This window comes from Berghia stephanieae, chromosome 3, assembly GCF_034508935.2.
Source record: "Berghia stephanieae isolate SIO BIC M18660-M18661 chromosome 3, UCSD_Bste_1.3, whole genome shotgun sequence".
NCBI classification, from domain to species: domain Eukaryota; kingdom Metazoa; phylum Mollusca; class Gastropoda; order Nudibranchia; family Aeolidiidae; genus Berghia; species Berghia stephanieae.
In genome coordinates this window covers 33,224,923-33,247,589 of record NC_088362.1, presented here as the reverse complement: position 1 = coordinate 33,247,589, position 22,667 = coordinate 33,224,923, and the positions used below count along the sequence as shown (strand labels likewise).

The window sequence follows — 22,667 nt, the reverse complement described above, 5'->3', positions numbered from 1 at the left end:
TCAGCAAAGAACATTGATGATGTCAAACTTTTTAAGTCTTTTTTTAATTCTAAAGAAGAAAGGAGCAGGGCTTGCATTATAATTGCAGATGAAGTTTATGTCAAAGCTTCATTAACGTACAGAGGTAATTTTATTTATGAGGAATACCAGCTCCATGAGTGATGCACATTTTTGGTGTTGTAAAAAAATGTATTAATTAAATTAATAAATATTTAATGAATAGTACAAGGGCTTACTTTTCCGAATTGAAACGATAAACAAATAAATAATCAAGTAAATATAACACAATAAGTAACCATTTGACCATTTATATGTAATACATTTTCATAGATTCACCCTGGCCATTGTGTCCGTCACAGGGTTACATTTACCTATCTAAAAGTGTAAAATAAAATCGTAGAGTATTGAAATGTTGATGACATAATTTAATATTAATATGGCATAATTTAAAAATTCTGTTTAAGACAGTAAGGAAGTATCAGATAAAACTAGAAGGAGCTTTGAATATTAAAGTGACAAATATTTCAGAATCATTGCAATCAGGTTTACAGTAAGTCTTAAAATAAAGGTCATACTTTAAATTTCTTGTAAATCTCATTAAACCATATTTATCTAATATCTTTTCATAATACAGTAATTATGTTACAGTGCCTATTACTGGGATGCCCAATGCTCATGTATAGAATCGATTTAAGAATAGAATATTGTGGTTACAGGCATATACAAATTGAATCTGGTGTGACCAGACAGGTAATATTTAAAAGTATGACCTTTCATTTTTTGATACAACTTATTATTACAATATATTTACATTTTAGGAGGGGAGGTATTCGGCAAAGCTCAAGATCAGCATGGAAAGCTTGCAAGAACATTATTTTGTATTATGGTGAAATGTTTATTTACGAGGAAAAAGTTTTTAGTCTCGCTAGTTCCATGCCATTCTCTTAATGCAGAGTTCGCCTATCGGTGCATCTCTAGTGTTATTCAAACTCTTGAAGCGTATAATTTTAAAGAGACACTGCCTAGCATTTCCATCAGAGAATAAGAGTAAAGCAACAAGAAAAGTTGCCAAATTATCATCAACATCAATGTAACCAACTAAAACATCGCCACTGTTGCTTGTTTAACACCGCATTTAAGGTAAGATGCAATCTTCATCATCATCATTGACACCACATATCATTATCATCATTGTCATCACCATCATCATTTGTCCCTTCCCCAATCTTTTATTATCTCTCAAACATAATATCTTTTTCATTGTATGACCTACCCCCTTCCCTCTCCAACATTTTTCTTCCCGTTATAAATTTTTTTGCTCACTATAAAATTATCACAACTATCTTCATCATTTCCTCTTTAACACTGCTACTACTACTACTACTACTACTACTACTACTACTACTACTACTACTACTACTACTACTACTACTACTACTACTACTACTACTGCTACTACTACTACTACTACTACTACTACTACTACTACTACTACTACTACTCTACTACTACTACTACTACTACTACTACTACTACTACTACTACTACCATCACCACCATCACGTTGAGGTGCTTCTTTTCCACAAAACTATGTTCGTTGTTACTCATCAAAGTTCAGTGTTGACTATCAAACTGCCCACTACTGTTAAAAAGAAACAAAATTCCCCAAAGGTCTCTCTCTCTCTCTCTCTCTCTCTCTCTCTCTCTCTCTCTCTCTCTCTCTCTCTCTCTCTCTCTCTCTCGTTGTTGTATTTTTAGTCCATCTCAAATAAAGTTTTGTGTACGCTTATTTCTATACAAAGCTTAACTTGCTATCTCGTCATGATTTATAATTTGAATATAATATAGACTATTTATTAGTAAATCATCCTCCGACACGTTTGATGAGATAAATAATTACAACTCGCCTCTTACATCACTGCCCATTGCATACCGGTCTTTAGTAATTCTCACTAACACTAGACTTACACACTACCTGCACACTACACAGCGCTAGTCAATGGCCTTAACCAACTCGGCTCGATACGCGTGCGCCAAGGCCTTGACTCTTTTAGTACGCCATGATCATGCCCATTGGCTCGAACACGAGAATTGTTAGTGCAAGTCGATTTTTTTTTCATTGGTTACAGTACCATACTTTGGGATTTTTCCTCTTTACGGTATATAAAAAACGAAGGGTCTAGGATGAGTGAACTTTTGGAGGTTTTACTATCACAGTATTATACACAGTGAATTATGTTGTGATTATGATCACTGAACTCCGCACAGGCTTGACTTGGGGTTTACTTTTCACGAGAATCATTTGTACTACTCACTAACATTGCCACCCTGAATTCAAAATTACACAGCAAATTGTAAACTTTGTACACACTTGACATAAACAATTGTTACATTTTTATAGTTGAAAGCCAGAGGCGTAGCTGACTATTGTGGTTTCTACATTCATTAAAAATCGGATAACAATACGGATTAAATATGCAAATTTGTCACAATGAGGAAAATTTACAAGTATTTTTCCAGAGAGGGGAAGCGCAGAATTCTTTTTTGTTGTTGTTTTCTATTGATTTTGTCTATTAAAAAAAAAAACCAACAAATAATATTTAAAAAATTTGCAAATTCTACCAGTCTCGGGTTTTCTCCGAATACACGAACTCTCTCTCTCTCTCTCTCTCTCTGGAATTTTTAAAAACATTGTTGTAAGGTTGCAATATTTTGCTTTGGATTTAAAATATGGAACTGTGTTTTCAGTCCACCGGAAATAAAAATATTTTAAAAGGATCGTCTAGTCTATACTTACCTTAATCGATCGTGACAACTTTGATACTGAGCCTATTATAGGCATCATCAGAAATGGACAGGCATAAAATTTATAACAATTCAACGGCTGAATAACATCATTTACAGTGTTTTATTTACTCTCAGTCTCAGGAAATCTTGATTGAGAGTTGTTCGAAACCGGGTGCCTGAAATAGATCTCAATTCTCGAAACTGATTTATCAACTCAAACATTGACGAGATTCTTACCGTGGCTGCGAGATAGCCATTGGCCTGGCCAATTTGGCCAAAATTGACCACACAGAGAATAATGTTTCTACAATTAATTTAAAATTAACATTTACATCTATTTTTAATTTTTCCTAGTCCTTTAGAATTTTTTTTTTTTTTTGTGATTATCAAAACAGAGGAATTTTCCAAGAAGATCAGAGTATTAGTATTAGTATTGCTTGCCCAAGTAAGGTTCTATTTGGTCACTTTTCACATCGATCACTGGCCTCGAGTACAGCTGTGCTTCGAGGCCTTCCCCCTCCCTCCCCCCTCGGGCAGTCTTGACTTTGTCTTCTTCTAAGATCCTTTTCTTTCAAAATCCTTTGAATTGTAGGGCTGGTCTATTATTCATCGTCTATCATGTCTTCTAAAACTGTAATTTTTTTGACTGGCTTTCCCATTTTTTCCTTTCTACTAGCCCTAAAATGACCTCAATGTTTTATAAGCGCCATCAAACCTTTAAAAACAAAAGAGTCCTTAAAAGAATGTAGAGTCGTCTTCCTTGCTGCTCACGTCGGTATTGTCTACACCAAAAGTGTCCCAAGCTGTAACCTTATAAATAAGGATAGGAACCAAAATAAAAATAAAAATCGAGTACAAGTAGCTACAAAGCAGTCCTTCTCTCTCTTTCTATCTATCTATTTATCTATACTCTATCTCCAATCTCTCCCACCCCCACCCCCCTTTTCTCTCTGACGCTCCCTATATAACTATAAATTATAAAGATTTTCTCTTTTTCTTTTCTTTTTTTTTTGTTTTGTTTGTTCGTTTTTCTCCGGATTCATATTGTTACGTACAAGAAATACACAAGGCAATACATTTTGACGCCTCACTGTGTTCTAAATTAAAATAATAATCTTAAAAGTGAGTAAAAGTAAATCATCTTTTTACAAAATTAAAAGTAAAAGTCGATCAAACCTCTCGAGTCACCAGGAATGGCGGCAACGTGTTGAACTTGAAAATTAAGAATTAAGAATTTTTTTTTTGCCAAGGGAGTACACAGGCGTGCCCGAGGCCAGTGATCGATGTGAAAAGTGACCAAATAGAACTTTACGTGGGCAAACAATACTTAAACTATGATCTCCTTGGAAAACTCATCGGTTTTGGTAATCATAAAAATTATAACGGACTAGGAAACATTAAAAAAATAGATACAAATGTCAATTTTAGATTACTTATAGAAACATTATTCTCTGTGTGGTCAATTTTGGCCAAATTGGCCAGACCAATGGCTATCGGGCAACCATGGTTATCGAGAATTGTGATCAATTTCAGGCTCCCGATTTCGAACAACTCTCACTCAAGACTTTCCGAGAGTAAATAAAACTCTGTAAATGATATTATTAAGCCGTCAAATTGCCATAAATGTTATGCTATCCACTTTTGATGATGACTACCTTACGGGGAATAGGTATCAATGTCGTCATTATCGATAATTGGTCCGTTTTAAATATTTTTATTTCCGGTGGACTGAATACACGTGTTTTCAGTCCACTTGTGGACTGAAAACACAGTTCCTTAAAATATATGTTTTTCCATTGCAAAAATGAGCTCATATTTTATCATGAGACCTAAAATAGGCAGGTATTAATGTTACCTGCTAGGTCGTGCTAGGTGTAGCTCAGAAATTTTCCCCATGATTGTAATGACTTTCATAAGTTTACTATTGTAACAACAATATTGTTTATTTGGCAGATAATAGTAATAATAATAATAATAATAATAATAATAATAATAATATAATAATAATAATAATAATAATAATAATATATAATAATAATAATAGTAATAATAATTAGAAAAACACGAAGAAAATGATAGAATGATAATAATAAAAAGAAGAAGAATATATAAACAAATCAATAAATAAGCTTTAAAATATAAAGGAAATAAAAAAAAAAAAAAAAATAGATAGAAGGGGAAAAAAAGGTTCCCGTTGGGCTTTGAACCCAAGAACTTCCAATTAAGAGTCAAGCAGCTCAACCACTATGCTCCTGTCAGCAAACTAGGCTTTCGTGTCATTCAGATTCCATCCAACAAGGAGCTCAAACGATATTCTGTTTATACGTTTAGACAATTTTTATGCGGACGAAGGGTTTATATTCGAATCGTTCATTGTTTGGATCATTTAATCTCTTTTCCAAAGTGTTAAATGGAAAAACAATTTTTTGCTACCCTTTGGATGGGACGCTCGTGTATCGCAAAGTAGACACTTTAAGATCCATTGACAGCTGGACAGGTGGGCCAGAAAAAAATAATCTCGACTATACATACATACATACAAAAAGAGGACAGAAAAATAGGAATATACAGAGAAAAAAGTGTTGCAGTTTATTATTTTCAAATACAAAAGGCATGCTAATTTACACAAAAAAGTCATATCAGAGGATTTTAAAGCACACAATCGCTGGTAAAAAAGTAGTCAAAGAGAATAATGAAATAAAATTACACAGTATACCAAAGGGCCACGCAGAAATACAACCCAAAAAATACAAGGTATTGTCGGTCATCATATGACTGAAAATATTACTGTCATCAGGTACTGAAATTCAGCCAAACCAAGCTTTCAAAAAAAAAATCTCCCCTACCCTAATAACTTTTATAGACTCATGATTATCAACATAAGAAATTACAAAAAGTGACCTAATGTGTCAATATGGTATCATATCGGAAGGAACTAGATGACAAAATTGCGTTTAAAGTCAATGTCAATGTAATCAGATTTAAGAAATCTAAGTTTTGTTTTGAGTTGAAGAAGCAAAACTCACTCTCGCCAATGAAAGCATTTATTTCAACTCAAATTTTACAATTTAAGCTTAAGACCCCGAAATAATAACATTTTGAGACGATTGAGAAAAAAAATAAAATTACTGTGATAATTTATCAATTTATTTTCGTGTTAAAATTAAAATATGCCATTTTCCCCCCTATGCAGTAACATTGTGTTAATTAATTTTGCATAAGTACATATATAAAATGGGATGAAATAAAATATTAGGACATATAGGTTTTAAAATTATCATGAGTTTTAATAGATTTTGCCAGACTCGTTAACTTTTTCAACACCAAAAATAAGGAATTATATATAGAGTGGGTTAGTCTCAGAAGTAAGAAGAATTATAATTTCGACGCATTTGTAAGCGCCTAAAGAAAAAGCAAGACAATGAGATTTGTTCAAACAAGGAAAAGTAATAGACCTGACAAATCTATCCATGTGTCCAGCCTGAGAAAATCAAACAATTCCAAAAAAATTTGACTAAAATATGAAAAGGTAGATAGATAAGAAACAGTGCCAGACAAAGAAAATCAAAAAAAAAATCACTTGTCTAGACTGCGGATTGAACCTCAGATATGATTACCAGTCAGACATGCTAACATTACACATGAGGTTCCCCGATCATAATGAGTACTGTACTTAATGTCTTGCATGTTTTTTTTTTACTATTCCCCCTTCCGTATTATCTGACAGAGATGAATAAAGGACACAGCAATTAACCTGACCTCCTTAGCTCACAAGGAAAGTCTAGGGTCTACAGGGGGCCTAAATATGTGATACCTGTCAATGTCAACCAGTGATCCCATTTCCTACTAATGGAGTGTGAAACTAAATTGAATTTCATACATTTTGTTGCATTATTGAAAAATCAATTTAAAACAATCCAGAACCCTGAAACTTTGTTCAATTTACCTCCTATATCTCAATAAACGCACATTGTGCGTAAAGATCCATGGGGAGAGTGCGTTTATTAGTATTAGTATTAGGCACTCATACGTGTCGATTTTGAATATGATACGAATATGGATTGTTTTGTTTCCTTTATTTTTATCTACACACTGTATATGGCATTAGTGCTTTCTATCACCATGTCAAAACATGGTTATTGTTTTCCTGGCTTTTTGTTTCTTCAAAACTTCAAAATGAAAACAAGAAAAAAAAAAAAGGTGGTTGGAAATTTGAAGGAGTGTGCATTTATTAGGACATATAGGGGCATATGATTTACAGCATCAAATATAATACATTATAATTATAAGTGGAAAATTTGAATGACCACATTAAAATCATTAAACTTTTTTTCTGAGTCTGACATCAAACACAGCAGAGAAAGATGCTTAGTAGTTAGTAGTTACACACCAAGATTTTAAAAGAGAAAACAGTAATCATTATACAGTCCATTCTGGATAATAGCAACACCTTGGGATCAGCGAAAATGTTGCGATTAACTGAAGTTGCAATTAACCGAACTTGAGTTTCCAGTCCATTATTGGAACGTTTACACATACAGTCCAGTCCAGATAATTCGAAATCTGATTAACCGAATTTCTTTTAAATCGAAGAAAATACGATGTAATGAATTATTTTCTTCTTTTTCTATATAAAATATTCATGGTTAATTCGAATTCGAACAGTCGTTATTCTCTTTATTTGAAGTGCAAGTGCTTGCCCATCACTAAAAAAACAAACTCTGGAAGGTCATAACGAACTGCCTGTTCTCCGTATCCACACTCCCACGCGTTTTAATGACTGAGTTGACTAATAATAATAATAACTAGACCCCTGAGGCATGTAATGGCGTGTTGTTCCCTCTCCGTCCCACCCGCCCTCTCTCTTCTTTCTCCAAATTGACCAGCTGTCTCGCGTCATCCCTCTCTCCTTCTCGCGCTCTCATCACTAAGACTAACTTGTGGTCTGCTGGCCGCTGGCTAACAAAGGGGGTTGGTTATAAATAGATCTAACACACAGTGATAACCAAAGCTGACCAATACACGGCACGAACAATCATAGGCCACACCCCACTCCACGCATGTCTGGATCGGAAAAGCTACCACTGCCTGTGATAGGGAAATCAGCCAAGCCAAGATGCTTTCACAACATCAAGAAGCTTCCAGTGGAGTATACGGCAAACTCGAAAGCTTGGATGACTGGAAAAATATTTGAATCATGGGTTCAAAAGCTTGACAGAAAATTTCTGCTGCAAGGGAGGACTGTGGCCTTAGTGCTTGACAACTGTCCATCTCATCCAGACATTTCAGACCTGAAAGCAGTGAAGCTGGTCTTCTTACCACCAAACACCACCAGCAAGAGCCAGGTTTAGTTATTTCCCTTGTTTGGAGACAAATCGAATTCTGATAAATAGAAGTCATTTTCTTTTCCCACCCAATTCGAATTATCAGGACTGCACTGTAGATGGTAAACTCAAACCAGTTGTTGTAAACATTGTTCTTAGTCCACCACATACTGAGCAATATGATTGAAATAAAAACCACATGGCAGCCCTGTATATATTTTTTCAAGCAAAAGCAGCTTTGATGCAAGTCGACATCTTATTTAGATTTGATTAAGTTCACTTTTTTCTTCTCAACATTTTTAAGAGTCAAAGAGATTAGCCGTGATGAGAGACTATAAGCTCTCAACAAACTTGTTGGTCATAAAGCACAATTCTCAATCCCAAAAACAAGGGATATCTCTTTACAACTGTCAGTGTCTATTTCTTTTAAAAACTATACCTAGCCCCCTGGCCACTGATGACATCTCAAACCCATACCGTAAAGCCCCACCCTCTTTTGTCTATAATAAAGTAGTGACACACGAATGCAGCATTAAATCCCGCTCACTCTCGATTTTTCAACATGTCATGATTTCTTCCATGACGAAATTTAATCCTAATATTTTGTTTGATTGATTTCTTGAATTTACCACTTGTTGAGGGCCAAAATTTGTTGCGATTAACTGAAGTTTGTTGCAATTAACCAGTGACTTTTATATAGAATTAATTCTGTTTCTTGGGAAATGTTGCGATTAACCGAAAGTTGTGATTAACCGAGTTGCAATTATCCGGAGTGAACTGTATTAGGCCAATTCCATGATGAATGGCACTTTTTCTCTCTCTTGAGGATAAGATCTACTGGTTATCCGTATGAAATATGCTTTTTTTTCCTTTTAATAAAAATATCATAAAATGTAATGCTATGTTAAAACAACGTTGTTATTAATAAAACAAAACAATTGGGGGGTTGATATGAAATTTTATGTTGAATCACACACAACTAACACACTGACTTTGTTCTCACAAAACTAACCATCATACTTATAAGCAAAAAAGTGTACAAAATCAATATCTCATCATGATACTCATTGGCTGGATGAGCAGACACACACACAGATCATCTCAATTGCATTCAAAATTCAATGGGTTATATTACATATGCGCAATATAATGACATTTTTGAGAAAACGACACCTTAAAGATTTAGAGAATTTTAGGTCCTTGTCACGAATTAAAGCCAAAAAGAAGAAAAAAAAAGTGCAAGAAAACTGATTAACTAGCCTATTAAAGCAATTAGAATCTTGAGTTTTCCAAAATGTCTCCTCTTCAACAATACATGAATTAAGTTTGAAAAAAAAGAAGCAAAACCTACAAAATATAAAGGTGGTTTTTGTAAGATTCACTGCAAAATACCTCAATACCAAGTCATTGGAAAAAAATTAGGAAATATTCATTTTCATCAATTTCTTGGATTAAATAATAAAAAATAAACCAAAACCAGACAAAGTGGCACCAAAAGTATGTTAGTAATAGATTTTTAAAGTGCCGAAAAAGTGTGGACAAAGTATCAACTTTGTCAACACTTTTTTGAATCTTTGAGAAAGTATTTTTGCTATTATAACGATGCGAGATTGACAGTTTTTGGTTTAATTTTCATTATCAACCCCAGAGAAACAGATGAAAACTGACAGCTTCGGTTTCTTTTTTTTTTTTAGATTTTTTCAAAATAAGGTAGTATTGGGTTATTTTTGTGGCGAATCTTGAAAAACGACCTTTCGGCACAGGCTCATATATCCAATGGCCATAATCTCAATTAACTCAATTGCTTAGTCAGATTATCTAAAAATTAATTCAATGATTTCAAAAACTTGGGGATATATAATTTTGAAGAAAAAGAAAAAAATTTTTTTTTGTGAACTCATCAATCTTAAGATCTGATATTATATCTCTTCACGATTTTTGCTTGGATCCAAATTTGATAAACAAGTCAATTTTGTTAGAAAAAAAATAATATGGATGATTATTTTGTGATATTTATTACGACTTTGTCTCTTTCTCTGCCTGTCGTCGTTTCACATCCCAGTTGTACACTCTTGCCATATCTAGTGTCTGTGTTAAGGAATATGTTAATAATCCATAAAAACAATAACAATTGAGTAACATTTCACTATATTCAAAAATATATGCAACAATAAAGATTTAAAAATGAATTTGTTATCCATAGGAGAGAAGGGTTCAATAATGATTTACAAAATTGCCCTCTAAGCAAAAAAATGAATACAGTACAGCTCTCATATCGCAGCCTCTGTTGCATGAGCTCAGCTACAACAGGAAATTTAAAAATACCTATTATATGGCCTATAATAAACTACACATGGCTATAAATTATAAACAGGAAATACTCTTGGAACACGGCGACAACGGGTGTGAGTTGCAAGTTTAGTACCCAGTTGAGAAAAACTACATATCATCAAGAAGAAATGTGAGTGGAGCAAGCACTTATGTTGGTAACAACAAGAGACGAAGTGAGTAGGAAAGTACCAGAAAACAATAGAGAATAAAAACATTTTTATTCTCTATTGTTTTCTGGCACTTTCCTACTCACTTCACCTCTAGTTGTTATACTCAAGAAGAAAAGAGGAAGGCACATATGACAAACACAACTTACATTATGGATGGAGATGAAGCAGGAGTGGGTGAATTGAAATTATTGTGTGTGCCTGACTGACCGATCAACATGCTGATACACTTAGCCTAGTATGTTATGCATAGAGTGAGAGGTCTCGTGACTGATTAGATAACTATGCCCATTGAGAAGTGAGATGGTGAAGATCTCTCTGTGGAAACTGTGGCTAGGAATGCGCCAATTGAGTTTCGAAGTGCACTTAGTGGATGTCAGTGGCGCAGTTGGAATGGGTGGAAAGCAGAGGAAAGGAGGAAGGTATAATTCACTGTTGCATTGTTCCAACCCGCCTTGTATCCATTACGTATGCATGGGATATAATGAGTTCCACTGTAATAAAAAAAAGATCTTGCTATTGTTTCTTTTTTACCATTCATATTTGCAGTTCTCTGTGTTCATCAATTCATTCCATGCAATTATTCCGTAAAAAACCAAAGGTGAGAATGACTGGTCAAAAAAAAAAAAAGAGACATTTTTCAGCGCATAGATCATGATTCATTCATATGACTATAACCTATAAATTAGAATTTCATTAAAATTTACTGAGATGCAATAAAAAATTTGCCTCGCAGTAATTTCTGACACCATTGGGAATAATTTCAAATGTTGAAAGAGTAATTACAACATATAAAATCTTATATATGGCACCATGTGATCATACAATGACAACAGTCACCACCCATCCCAAATTTTCACTTTAAAAAATACTCATATGATTTGTGTCGATGTGGTGGTGGTTATGGTAGTATCAGTGATGCTGTGGTAGTGATTGGATAATGATGTGGTGGTGATTGTAGTAGTAGTGGTGGTAGGGATGATGAGGTAGTGGTGGTGGCAGGGATGATGATGATGTGGTGGTGGTTGTAGTAGTAGTCATAGGGATGATGATGCGGTTTGCAGAGATGCCAACTTTAAATTTGGCTCACAGGAGTTTCAGACACCACTCGTAGGAATTTCAATGTCAAAAGAGGAATTTCCGCACACAAGAAAAAGGAATTGGAATTGGAATGGTATATGGCATTGTGTTTACATATTGTATAGTTCTAAATAGATAATTGATAAGAATTATATTATGATACATAAACAATACAATTCCAAAGTTTCCTTATTTTCTTTGTTTTGTTTGTTTGTTGCTTTAGGTCTCTTCCAACACAATTGAGGTTATATGAGAGACCGCTGAAACAAAAAAACAAGCAATCTAACAAAAATAGTACAAATGTAAATCAAAATCATAACCTAAAGATATCATAAGCTAAATTATAAATAACCAAGAACAAACAGGCAGAAGATTTACAGAAAAAAAAATATCCCCTGTCAAAAATACAATCACAAACCAAAGAAGCAGGATAGGCTAGTAAAGAGAAGAAGAAACGACATCACTATCGGATCGTACACCCATGCGAACATCATAGGTATATGATTCAAGGGTGATGCTCCCATCCAACCACCCGCGTTTCCTTATTTCAAATGAAGTAAAGCGCCAAAACCTAATGGTAGAGATTATAGTACTAGTGGTAGTGAGGATGATGTGGTGTTGGTGGTTGTTGTAACAGTAGTAGTGATGATGAAGATGTGATAGTGGTTGTTGTTGTAGTAGTAGTGGTAGTGATGATGATATGGTGGTGGTGGTGGTTGAAGTAGTTGTTGTAGTGATGATGATGTGGTGGTGGTATAGTGGTTGTAGTAGTTGTGGTCGTGATGATAATGATATGGTGGTGGTTGTAGTAGTGGTGGTGGTGTTGTTGATGTGGTGGTTGTAGTACAAATGGTAGTGATGATGATGTGGTAGTGGTAGTGATGATGATGTGGTGGTGGTTGTAATAATAGTTGTGGCAGTGATGATAATGTGGTGGTGGTGGTGGTGGTTGTAGTATAGTAGTAGTCGTGGTAACAGGCCTGTAAATGGTTGGTGGAAAAATTGTCAGAACTTTTTGAACACGCAAAAATAGACACAACAGGACAAAAATATGGATTAATTAATAAACACAATACAGATATGACACGTCAATTGACTAGTCAAATCATGTCACTTTCCCCTCCTTATTTATAATGAGGTCCTTATTTTATGGTACCAAAAAATAAATCCCACTTATTTGAGAGACTACCCACTTTTGTGGGCCCAGGTCTGAGCTAGTTGTAAAATGAAAGGAACAGAACAATTCCTACCCTTTTGAAGGATGTTATCTAGTGCTTGACACGGGAAGCTGTTATCTTCGCTCCTGTTTGTTTGTGTAAAATTTTTACGCTGAATATTTTGTTTATTTGGATTAATTCTTATAGAAGAAGAAGAAGAAGAAGAAGAAGAAGAAGAAGAAGAAGAAGAAGAAGAAGAAGAAGAAGAAGAAGAAGAAGAAGAAGAAGAAGAAGAAGAAGAAGAAGAAGAAGAAGACGACAATGAAGAAGAAAAAGAAGAAGAAGAATAAGAAGAAGACGACGAAGAAGTGGTGCGATCGTGTGAGAGCTTTCCAAGAAGAATAGCCTATATATTTGGAAGAAAAATAGTTATTTCACATTATTTCTCTTCCGTCTCACATCCAGACGGAAAGAATGAAATATAGCAGATAAGGAACGGAGAAATGCGTGTGTGTCGGTAGCAAAATAGAGACAAACGCTCCGGTCCGATTCCACACACTTCTGTGCGTGTTAGTTATTTACTGACTAAGCGTGTGTTCGACTACTCGCGCGAACTTCGCGACCCTCTCTCGCTGGCTGTGGCACAGTAGCCAGGCTGTGAATACATCCACGTCTAGCGGAGTATGTAGGTGGCATAATATTATAGCTAACTGATAGGCAGCCTAGTTTTGTTTGTCTTTGATGCGACAAATAAAAAGTTGTTTTTTGTTTGTTTTTTTTTTTAAGTCGGCATTTGAAATGGAATAAAAATCTGATTTTTTTCGAGGAACGAAATAAAACTCTTTTGTTTTCTTTTTTATTGGTTCTGTTCTTTGACGTTACGGATTTTATTTTTACGATTAATTTATTTAAATTTAATATTAGCACTTATAAGAGCAAAATCGTTCTGTCTGAAATCCGACAATAGTCAGAAGATTTCCAGGCCTGTGGTAATGATGATGTGGTGGTGGTGGTGGTGGTTGTAGTAGTAGTGGTCGTGACGATGATGTGGTGCTGATGGTTGTAGCAGTAGTGGTAGTGATGATGATGATGTTGTAGTGGTGGTTGTTGTAGTAGTAGTAGGTGTAGTGATGATGATGTGGTGGTGATGGTTGTAGTAGTGATGACAACGTGGTTGTGGTGGTTGTAGTAGTAGTGGTAGTGATGATGGTTGTAGTAGTGATGATGATGTGGTGGTGGTGGTAGTAGTAGCAGTGGTAGTGATGATGATGTGGTGATGGTGGTGGTGGCTGTAGTAGTAGTAGTGGTGGTGGTAGTGATGAAAGTGAGGTAGCGGTGGTGCTAGGAGTAGTAGTGATAGTGATGATGATGTGGTGGTGGTTGGAGGAGTGGTGGTAGTGATGGTTGTAGTAGTAGTGGTAGTGGCGATGTGGTGGTGGTGGTGGTTGTAGTGATAGTGATGTTGTAGCAGTAGTGGTAGTGATGATGATGATGTTGTAGTGGTGGTTGTTGTAGTAGTAGTAGGTGTAGTGATGATGATGTGGTGGTGATGGCTGTAGTAGTGATGACAATGTGGTTGTGGTGGTTGTAGTAGTAGTGGTAGTGATGATGATGTGGTGGTGATGGTGGTTGTAGTAGTAGTGGTAGTGATGATGATGTAGTGGTGGTGGTAGTAGTAGCAGTTGTAGTGATGATGATGTGGTGGCTGTAGTAGTAGTAGTAGTAGTGGTGGTAGTGATGAAGATGAGGTGGCGGTGGTGCTAGTAGTAGTAGTGATAGTGATGATGATGTGGCGGTGGTTGGAGGAGTGGTGGTAGTGATGGTTGTAGTAGTAGTGGTAATGATGATGTGGTGGTGGTGCTGGTTGTAGTAGTAGTGGTAGTGGCGATGTGGTGGTGGTGGTTGTAGTGATAGTGATGTTGATGTTGTAGTGGTAGTGATGATGTGGTGGTGGTTGTAGTAGTAGCAGTAATGATGATGTGGTGGTGGTTGTAGTAGTAGTGGTAGTGATGATGTGGTGCTGGTGGTTGTAGTAGTGTAGACCTGTAAATGAGCTCTATAAAAATTGACTGAAACTCTTCGACAAACTGAAGATTCAATTATTTTTAAAAAATAAGGGCATCATTGGAGAGGAGAGTGATAAATACAATACATTAAAATATAGTGGAACCTTCAGATAACGACTGCTACGGGACCGAGTTTTTATGTCATTATCTGGAGGTGTCCTTATTTAGAGGTTTCCAAGATGGCGGACAAATTGGGCGTGGTAAGGCCCGCGGTACCAGTTTTTATTAACATTAACAAAACAAACAAAACATTAATTCAGAAAAGTGAGTGGAGCAGGCACTTATGTTGGTAACAACAAGAGATGAAGTGAGTAGAAAAGTGCCAGAAGACAATAGAGAATAAAAAATTTTCGCGGCAGTGATGAGGTTTGAACCTGCGACCTTATTGGTACAACTCCACCTGGCCGGTGAGAGCGTGACTCTACCCAGGGATGCCACCAGGCAAATTTAAAAAAGCCTGAAAACGTGCGCGGACGAGATACAAATCAACATCAAGGGCTTTGTAGGGAATTGAAAAATATCAAATTTGGAATATTGTTTCAGTACTTATTATTGCAATTGAGAGCAAATGACACACAAAAGAAAGGAGAGTTAACAGTTTTCAAATTGATAACATAAGGTGCTGAAAACAAAATATAGACAAATTAATATCAATAGCTATCAGGGGTGAGAATGACTGGTCACATAAAAGGAGAAAATTTTTTTTTTAACTTCACTCAAATTCACTGAGATGCGATCCAAAATTTGTCTGGCAGCAATTTCTGACACGACTCGGAGAATTTCAAAAGTTGAAAGTGTAATTACATTTGGTGGTTGTAGTAGGGATGATGATGTGGTGGTTGTAGTAGTGGTGGTGGTAGGGATGATGTGGTAGTGATTATAGTAGTACTGGTCGTATGGATGATTGTGTGGTGGTGGCTGTAGTAGTTGTGGTAAGAATGATGATGTAGTGGTAGTTGTAGTAGTAGTGGTGGTAGGGATGATGTGGTGTTATTTGTAGTAGTAGTGGTGCTAGGGATGATGGCGTGGTGGTGGTTGTAGTAGTGGTAGTAGGGTTGATGATGTGGTGGGAGTTGTCGTAGTAGTGGTGGTAGGGATGATGTGGTGTTATTTGTAGTAGTAGTGGTGCTAGGGATGTGGTGTGGTGGTGGTAGTGGTGGTGATTGTAGTAGTAGTAGTAGTAGTAGTAGTAGTGGTCTTAGAGATGATGATGTGATGGTGGTTGTAGTAGTAGTGGTGGTAGGGATGATGATGTGGTGGTGGTTGTAGTAGTGGTGGTCTTTTAGAGATAATTGTGTGGTAGTGGTTGTAATAGTTGTGGTAGGAATGATGATGTGGTGGTAGTTGTAGTAGTACTGGTGGTAGGGATGATGTGGTGTTATTTGTAGTTGTAGTAGTGTTGGTTGGGATGATGATGTGGTGGTGGTTGTAATAGTAGTGGTGGTAGAGATGATGTAGTGGTTTTGGTGAGTGTCTTTTATTCAGTGATAATAATAGCAATTTGTCAAAAAGGAGGAAAATGTCTCCGTCTATCGGTCAAATGCAAGCAAAGTGTAAAAATAACAGGAACATAGTTTTGTATTGGTATTATGATATATTACTATTACTAGTATAAATCCATTATTATCATTAAACATAAATTTACTTTTTGTAAACATTTAATGAATTGTCCTTTCCCCGTGTTAAAGACCTACAATGTTATTCAAATAAAAGGCCAGAAAGTGTTGTTTTGTTTTGATTTTTACTTTATAAAGCAGGCTACAATATCTTTTATTTTTTACCAAAACATAGTGGTTATTCAGCTTATAAATACAACCCAAGAATCTCACAAATTTAAAGTCATAGTCAAAAGGTAAAAAGAAAGAAGAATAAACTAAGCCAATCACCATTGCTTTAATCTAGGCTAATGTATTATCTCTGTATAACCAGATGATTTAATGGATGGTTGCGAGAGAGAGAGAGAGAGAGAGAGAGAGAGAGAGAGAGAGAGAGAGAGAGAGAGAAGAGAGAGAGAGAGAGAGAGAGAGAGAGAGAGAGAGAGAGAGAGAGAGAGAGAGAGAGAGAGAGAGAGAGAGAGAGAAGAGAGAGAGAGAGAGAGAGAGAGAGAGAGAGAGAGAGAGAGAGAGAGATTTGTCCCTCCCCTTCCCCTTCAACCATCAACTAGCTAATCAAAGAACACCACTGGTCGTCTGTGTCAATTATGACATCTGGTGCCATTAAGTCTGGCCCGACGTCATAAAAACGGGATCGCCACTAAATTTCACGAGACTATTGCACAGGTGTCAAAATATGACATAAGACATAATGGTGATTTTGTGGTTTTGAGGGAAATGTTTGACACGGCAAATTCAGCGGAAAATTTCTAAGAAATTCTCAAAATCACTGTTTATTTATCAAAAATGTATTTTTAAAAGGAGGAATTGTGATGGGGATGGGCGGAGATAAACTACATACCATTTAGGTGCCCAAATATTCGACGGGCTGTGACAGCCCAAATTATTCACCAGGCGAAAAAGTTCCGGCTCAAATCTCGATCGCGATTTATTTCTTCTTCTTTAAAAAAAAATTTTTTTTTTTTTTTTTTTGAATTGTGACGACGGACAAAAACTGGAGGTTCCGGATTAAAACCAGCTGGTGGTAAAAAAACACCCCCCCCCCGGATTTCCGTCTAAAACCGGAAAAGTGGCATCCCTGTCTACCGTATGAGCTATCCACGAACACACAAAAACATGTGAAAACATTGTAGTGTATTACTCTTAGAGGGTTCTTGTGCGTGTGTCTGGATGAGACTTTTAGGTGATCTGAACTGAGTGCACTGTAGTGTGCTCCTGGAATCTACATCTGTGTCATGGTCTCAAGTGAGTAAAGAGCTACTCGACTATGCATAAAGATATATTTAGAATGAGGCCCCAGAATTCACTAGTTACTATAAATGAAAAACAATTAACGATTTGTTTACAATGAAATAAAAATAATGATGAAATTTAATTAAAAGAGATAAATAGTGATCGTGGCAGTTACAAATAGAGATATGAATATATTACGTAACTTATGATAATATGTCAGGTTCGTAAGTTTACGTTTCCAGGCAGTTGACAGGCTTGGATGATATATTCGTCTGATAACAGGCTCGGGCTCGTAAAATTCCACTTCCAGGCAATTGGTAAGGGTTTATTGTGTAATTCTTTGACAGCGGGTTCGGGTTTGATCCTTGAAGATTATACAATCAAAGTTAAAAGCTCCGGTGTCTTAATGGTGTAGATATAATATCTACAAAGTCCCAAAAGATAAAAATCTTCCAGTATATATAAGGAATAGAGCGACTGGCCGTCCGGCATAGATTGTGGAGAGAAGTGAGTGTAGAATGTTAGACCTATCAGCTTTTATAATAAATGGCTACGTGACAGAATGTAGAACGAAAAGTATTCACTAATTAGAAATTAATTTGAGGGAAGGCTATAAAAGGAAAGACGATCTAATATTAGAAGGTAAAGTTTATCTAAGCCTACCGAAATATAACTGGAGTGAGATGAATTCAGTTCTTAATAAAATAAAATTTAATAAGATAATTGTGAACAATCTTTACTGTGACAATCTGTTCCCTTTTTAAACCATTCCCCTTTGTCTTACTTTTTCTATTTCATTTCAATTGTAAATCTATCCAATTTTCTTCCTTTTTACTGGCGCTGATATGACATATATGTGTCACAAGCGCTGTAAAACCCTTTAACTTTAAAACAAACAAAAACAGGTAATTTGGACGCTGCGAGTTAGATAAAATTCCTCCTCCTCCCACAAAAACACTACTACTATTATTATTATTATTACTACTACTACTACTAATACTACTACTTCTATCACCACATAATATCACATTTTCCAAGATTTTGTGTTTACTTGCTTACACTTATATTTATACCTTGGTTTTTATTAATGCATATCAGTATCAGCCAAGATTCGTCAAAAAAAGCTGCGTTCTCATTGGTTTCAAAAGCTCCGTTCTCATTTGTTCAAGCAAGAATCACTTTTATAAACTTTGAGTACTCATACTCGGTATTTTTAGTATCAAATATCTACGAAAACTGCCGAAAATCGCCAAAATGATGTCGTTATTCTGAGGTTTTATCAAAAAGTGCTTCGTTATTTGGAGGTTTTTTTTTTACTGATCTTAAATAGAAAAAAAAATGGGGACCAGGGGTCAATGTCATTATCAGGAGGTTGTCACTATTCGGAGGTGTCGTAATCGGGAGGTTCCACTGTAGTGGGTGTTATTTCTTACTGGAAGCATGACTGCCATTGATTTGATGTAGAAGGAATGCTAAATAAGCATGTCAGTCATTTAAGTAAAGATGACTTCATCAAAGTCATATTCCTGCCTCTGGAATGTTTCTGACATAGTCAGAAAAATAATCACCATTATCATCTTTAACTTCTAGCCATGACCAATTGAATTTATTCCTCACATCTTTATCGATGCTCGACAAGTCTGAATTGCCTGGATTGCGATCCACGAACAGCTCAGGCATTGTGAGAACATTAGAATAATGTATCAATGAGCAAACTTGATTTTCAATCAGTTAATGACAGAAAAAAAACCTGCAATATATATGACTTCTGGCCAATACACTGAATTATTAAGTAGGAAAAGTGAATTATCATGAAGAAACTTCGGCAGTTGTAGCGGAAAAATCCAAAGAATCGAAATGAATGGTAAATCGCCACAGTAAACAGCAATCTCGCTTGAGCAAAACAAGGGCAGAAAACGTCCTGATTTGCACGGGAAATAATTAGGCTACTTACCATTGTTCCTTATAATTAGGTACCCAATCAGTGAAGAAACGGTCAACCAGTTTGTTTACAACGCGAGGCAATCGAAATTTGCTTGTAGCGATCTATCCTAACTTTCGATTTAAAGGTGTCTACATAACGCACTTCCGGCTTTCACGTTTTACTTTTTCATACTTTTATGACCCACCTTGTAAATGTGGTCAATTTTGGCTTAGATGAAACAGTGAAATTTATCGCTCGGCGGCTCAGTTAAATTTGGCTACCGTTGGGATCACGACAGGTTTGGAAAGTGAAAAAATAATTTAACGAAGACTGTGTGAATTTACACTGGGATGTGTTCAGACACGCCAATTCTAAAAAGCGTCGCTTAGCCTTGGCAATATATCCATCGTTAATATAAACGGCCCCCATGAGCTATGCGTAGCGCTGTGGAACACTTCTAATTACTTCACAGTCACTCGACTGTGTTAAAAAAAAAAAAATTACGGTCATTCGACTATGATTTGTGAATTCTTTCTTTCCTTTTTATAAATATTTGAATTTGACAAATTGACTGATTTCAGTTAATTGACTGAGAATTTACAGGTCTAAAGTGGTAATGATGATGTGGTGGTGGTGGTTGTAGTAGTAGTGGTAGTGATGATGTGGTGGTGGTGTTTGTAGTAGTAGTGATAGTTATGATTATGTGGTGGTGGTTGTAGTAGCAGAGGTCGTGATGATGATGTGGTGGTGGTGGTGGTTGCAGTAGTAGTGATGACAATTTGGTTGTGGTGGTTGTAGTAGTAGTAGTAGCGATGATGATGTGGTGGTGATGGTGGTTGTAGTAGTAGTGGTAGTGATGATGTGGTGGTGGTGGTTGTAGTAGCAGTGGTAGTGATGATGATGTGGTGATGGCTATAGTAGTAGTAGTAGTGGTGGTAGTGATGAAGATGAGATGGTGGTGGTGCTAGTTGTAGTTTTAGTGATGATGATGTGGTGGTGGTTGGAGGAGTGGTGGTAGTGATGATGATGTGGTGGTGGTTGTAGTAGTTTTAGTGGTTGTGATAACGATGTGGTGGTGGAGGTTGTAGTAGTAGTGGTAATGATGATGTGGTGGTGGTGGTTGTTGTAGTAGTGCTAATGATGATGTGGTGGTGGTGGTTGTAGTAGTAGTGGTAGTGATGATGTTGTGGGGGTGGTTGTAGTAGTGGTAATGATGATGTGGTGGTTGTAGTAGTAGTGGTAGTGATGATGTGGTGGTGGTTGTAGTAGTAGTGGTAATGATGATGTGGTCGTGGTGGTTGCATTCGTAGTAGTAGTGGTAATGACGATGTAGTGGTGGTGGTTGTAGTAGTAGAGGTCGTGATGATGATGTGGTAGTGGTGGTTGTAGTAGTAGTGATGATGCGATGTTGGTGGTTGTAGTAGTAGTGGTATTGATGGTTGCAATAGTAGTGGTAGTGATGACGATATGGCTGTGGTGGTTGTAATAGTAGTAGTGATGACGATGTGGTGGTTGTAGTAGTGGTAGTGATGATGATGTGGCGCTGGTGGTGTAGTAGTAATGGTAGTGATAATGTGGTGTCGTGGTTGTAGTAGTAGTGGTAGTGATGATGATGTGGTGGAGGTGGTGGTAGTAGTAGTAATTGTGGTACTGATTAAGATGTGGTGGTGGTGGTTGTAGTAGTAGTGGTAGTGATGATGGTTGTAATACTAGTGGCAGTGATGATGATGAGGTGGTTGGAAAGGGGGTATCCTTGAACAAATTGACCTCACGGGAATTTGACGGAAGTTGCCCGGAACCCGAAATTTTTTGCTCCAGACCGGAGTTTTGGCATCACTGGGTTTGGGTAAGTAGTAGTAATAATAGTAGTAGTAGTAGTAGTTGTAGTAATAGTGGTTGCAGACGTAGTGAGTATTGGGTCCATGTCCAAAGCTATCAGGCTTTGACGAGTCCCCCTCATACTCATGGCCAATAAAAGTTTATTGATCATAAAGAGAAAGAGGAAAAATGAGGATTAAAAAAATCTCTCCTATTACACCGAGCATGGTATGATTTCAGCTGTAATAATAAAACTACTGGCAGACATTTGAATTAACCAAACACAACTTGAACCCCCCCCCCAAAAAAAACAAAAAAACAAAACAAACCAACACACACAAACCCAGCGCTTTTCACAAAACTAAGTGTTTCTGTCTGGTAGTAATTTATAATTGCTTATAGTGTAGCTTTGTGGACTCTACTCACATTATCTCAACCACCCATGTGTAAAATAAGTAAATGGCCTGTTGTCGCTGTTAGAAAAAAAAAATTGCAATGGTGGAGGCACCAGGTCTCCTTTCTACATGTTATGTATTGCTGTTAGCTTAGGACCCCTTGCAAAATGAACACATTAGAGATAAAGGAGGTCCAATAGCTCAGTTGGTAGAGCACTTGCTTCCCATGCAACGGAACGAGATCGGTCCCAGGTGCAGTCGAGATTTTTTTGGACCCCCTGTCCACCCAGCAGTGAATGGGTAGCTGGTCTGTTAGCTCTGACAGAAAGTCCTTTACAATAGACTCAAGTTTAAAATAATACATCATGGTCACCGACAAAGGATACTGACTTCTAATGTGGTCATTTGATCACGAATAAAAAGCAAGTCATTTTCCACTTGTTCCAAGGACTTTTTGGCAGCATCCAAATTCTTTACAAGAACTTCATCTGCTTCTTCCACCCCATATTCCAGCATCACATTGGCCTGTAACCAAGACAGATATTCCGTTAAAATCACATGACAAAGTGAATTGGAGAATGGTGCTGTTAGTGATGATGTGGCAGTGTTTGTAATGATGATGATGATTTGGTGGTTGCTGTAGTTGTGGTGGCATTAACGATGATGATGATGGTGATTATGACTCGAGTTATAAAATTCTGTAAGTCCCTGGATTGAGTACTTGGAAATGCTCTGTACTTATATTCTCTTGGCATACTCAGGTGCAAAATGA

The 22,667-nt window shown here is 36.5% G+C and overlaps 2 protein-coding genes across 2 annotated transcripts in view; one reads left to right on the top strand and one right to left on the bottom strand.

Moving 5' to 3' along the window:
• LOC144969201 (uncharacterized) overlaps positions 1–1,360 on the top strand; it is a 3,389-nt gene extending 2,029 nt beyond the window's left edge. The window contains exons 2-3 of the mRNA XM_078908314.1: positions 1–124; positions 819–1,360. The exon at positions 1–124 is cut by the window's left edge and continues 667 nt beyond it. Of these exons, the coding sequence (XP_078764440.1) occupies positions 1–124; positions 819–1,045 (351 nt within the window). The 3' untranslated portion in view covers positions 1,046–1,360. The remainder of the gene's footprint in view (positions 125–818) is intronic.
• Positions 1,361–5,353: 3,993 nt separating this feature from the next.
• LOC144967564 (prefoldin subunit 3-like) overlaps positions 5,354–22,667 on the bottom strand; it is a 29,235-nt gene continuing 11,921 nt past the window's right edge. Inside the window, exons 5-6 of the mRNA XM_078905009.1 lie at positions 22,282–22,420; positions 5,354–10,192 (exon numbers count right to left, since the gene is read on the bottom strand). Coding sequence (XP_078761135.1) covers positions 10,128–10,192; positions 22,282–22,420 — 204 coding nt within the window. The 3' untranslated portion in view covers positions 5,354–10,127. The remainder of the gene's footprint in view (positions 10,193–22,281; positions 22,421–22,667) is intronic.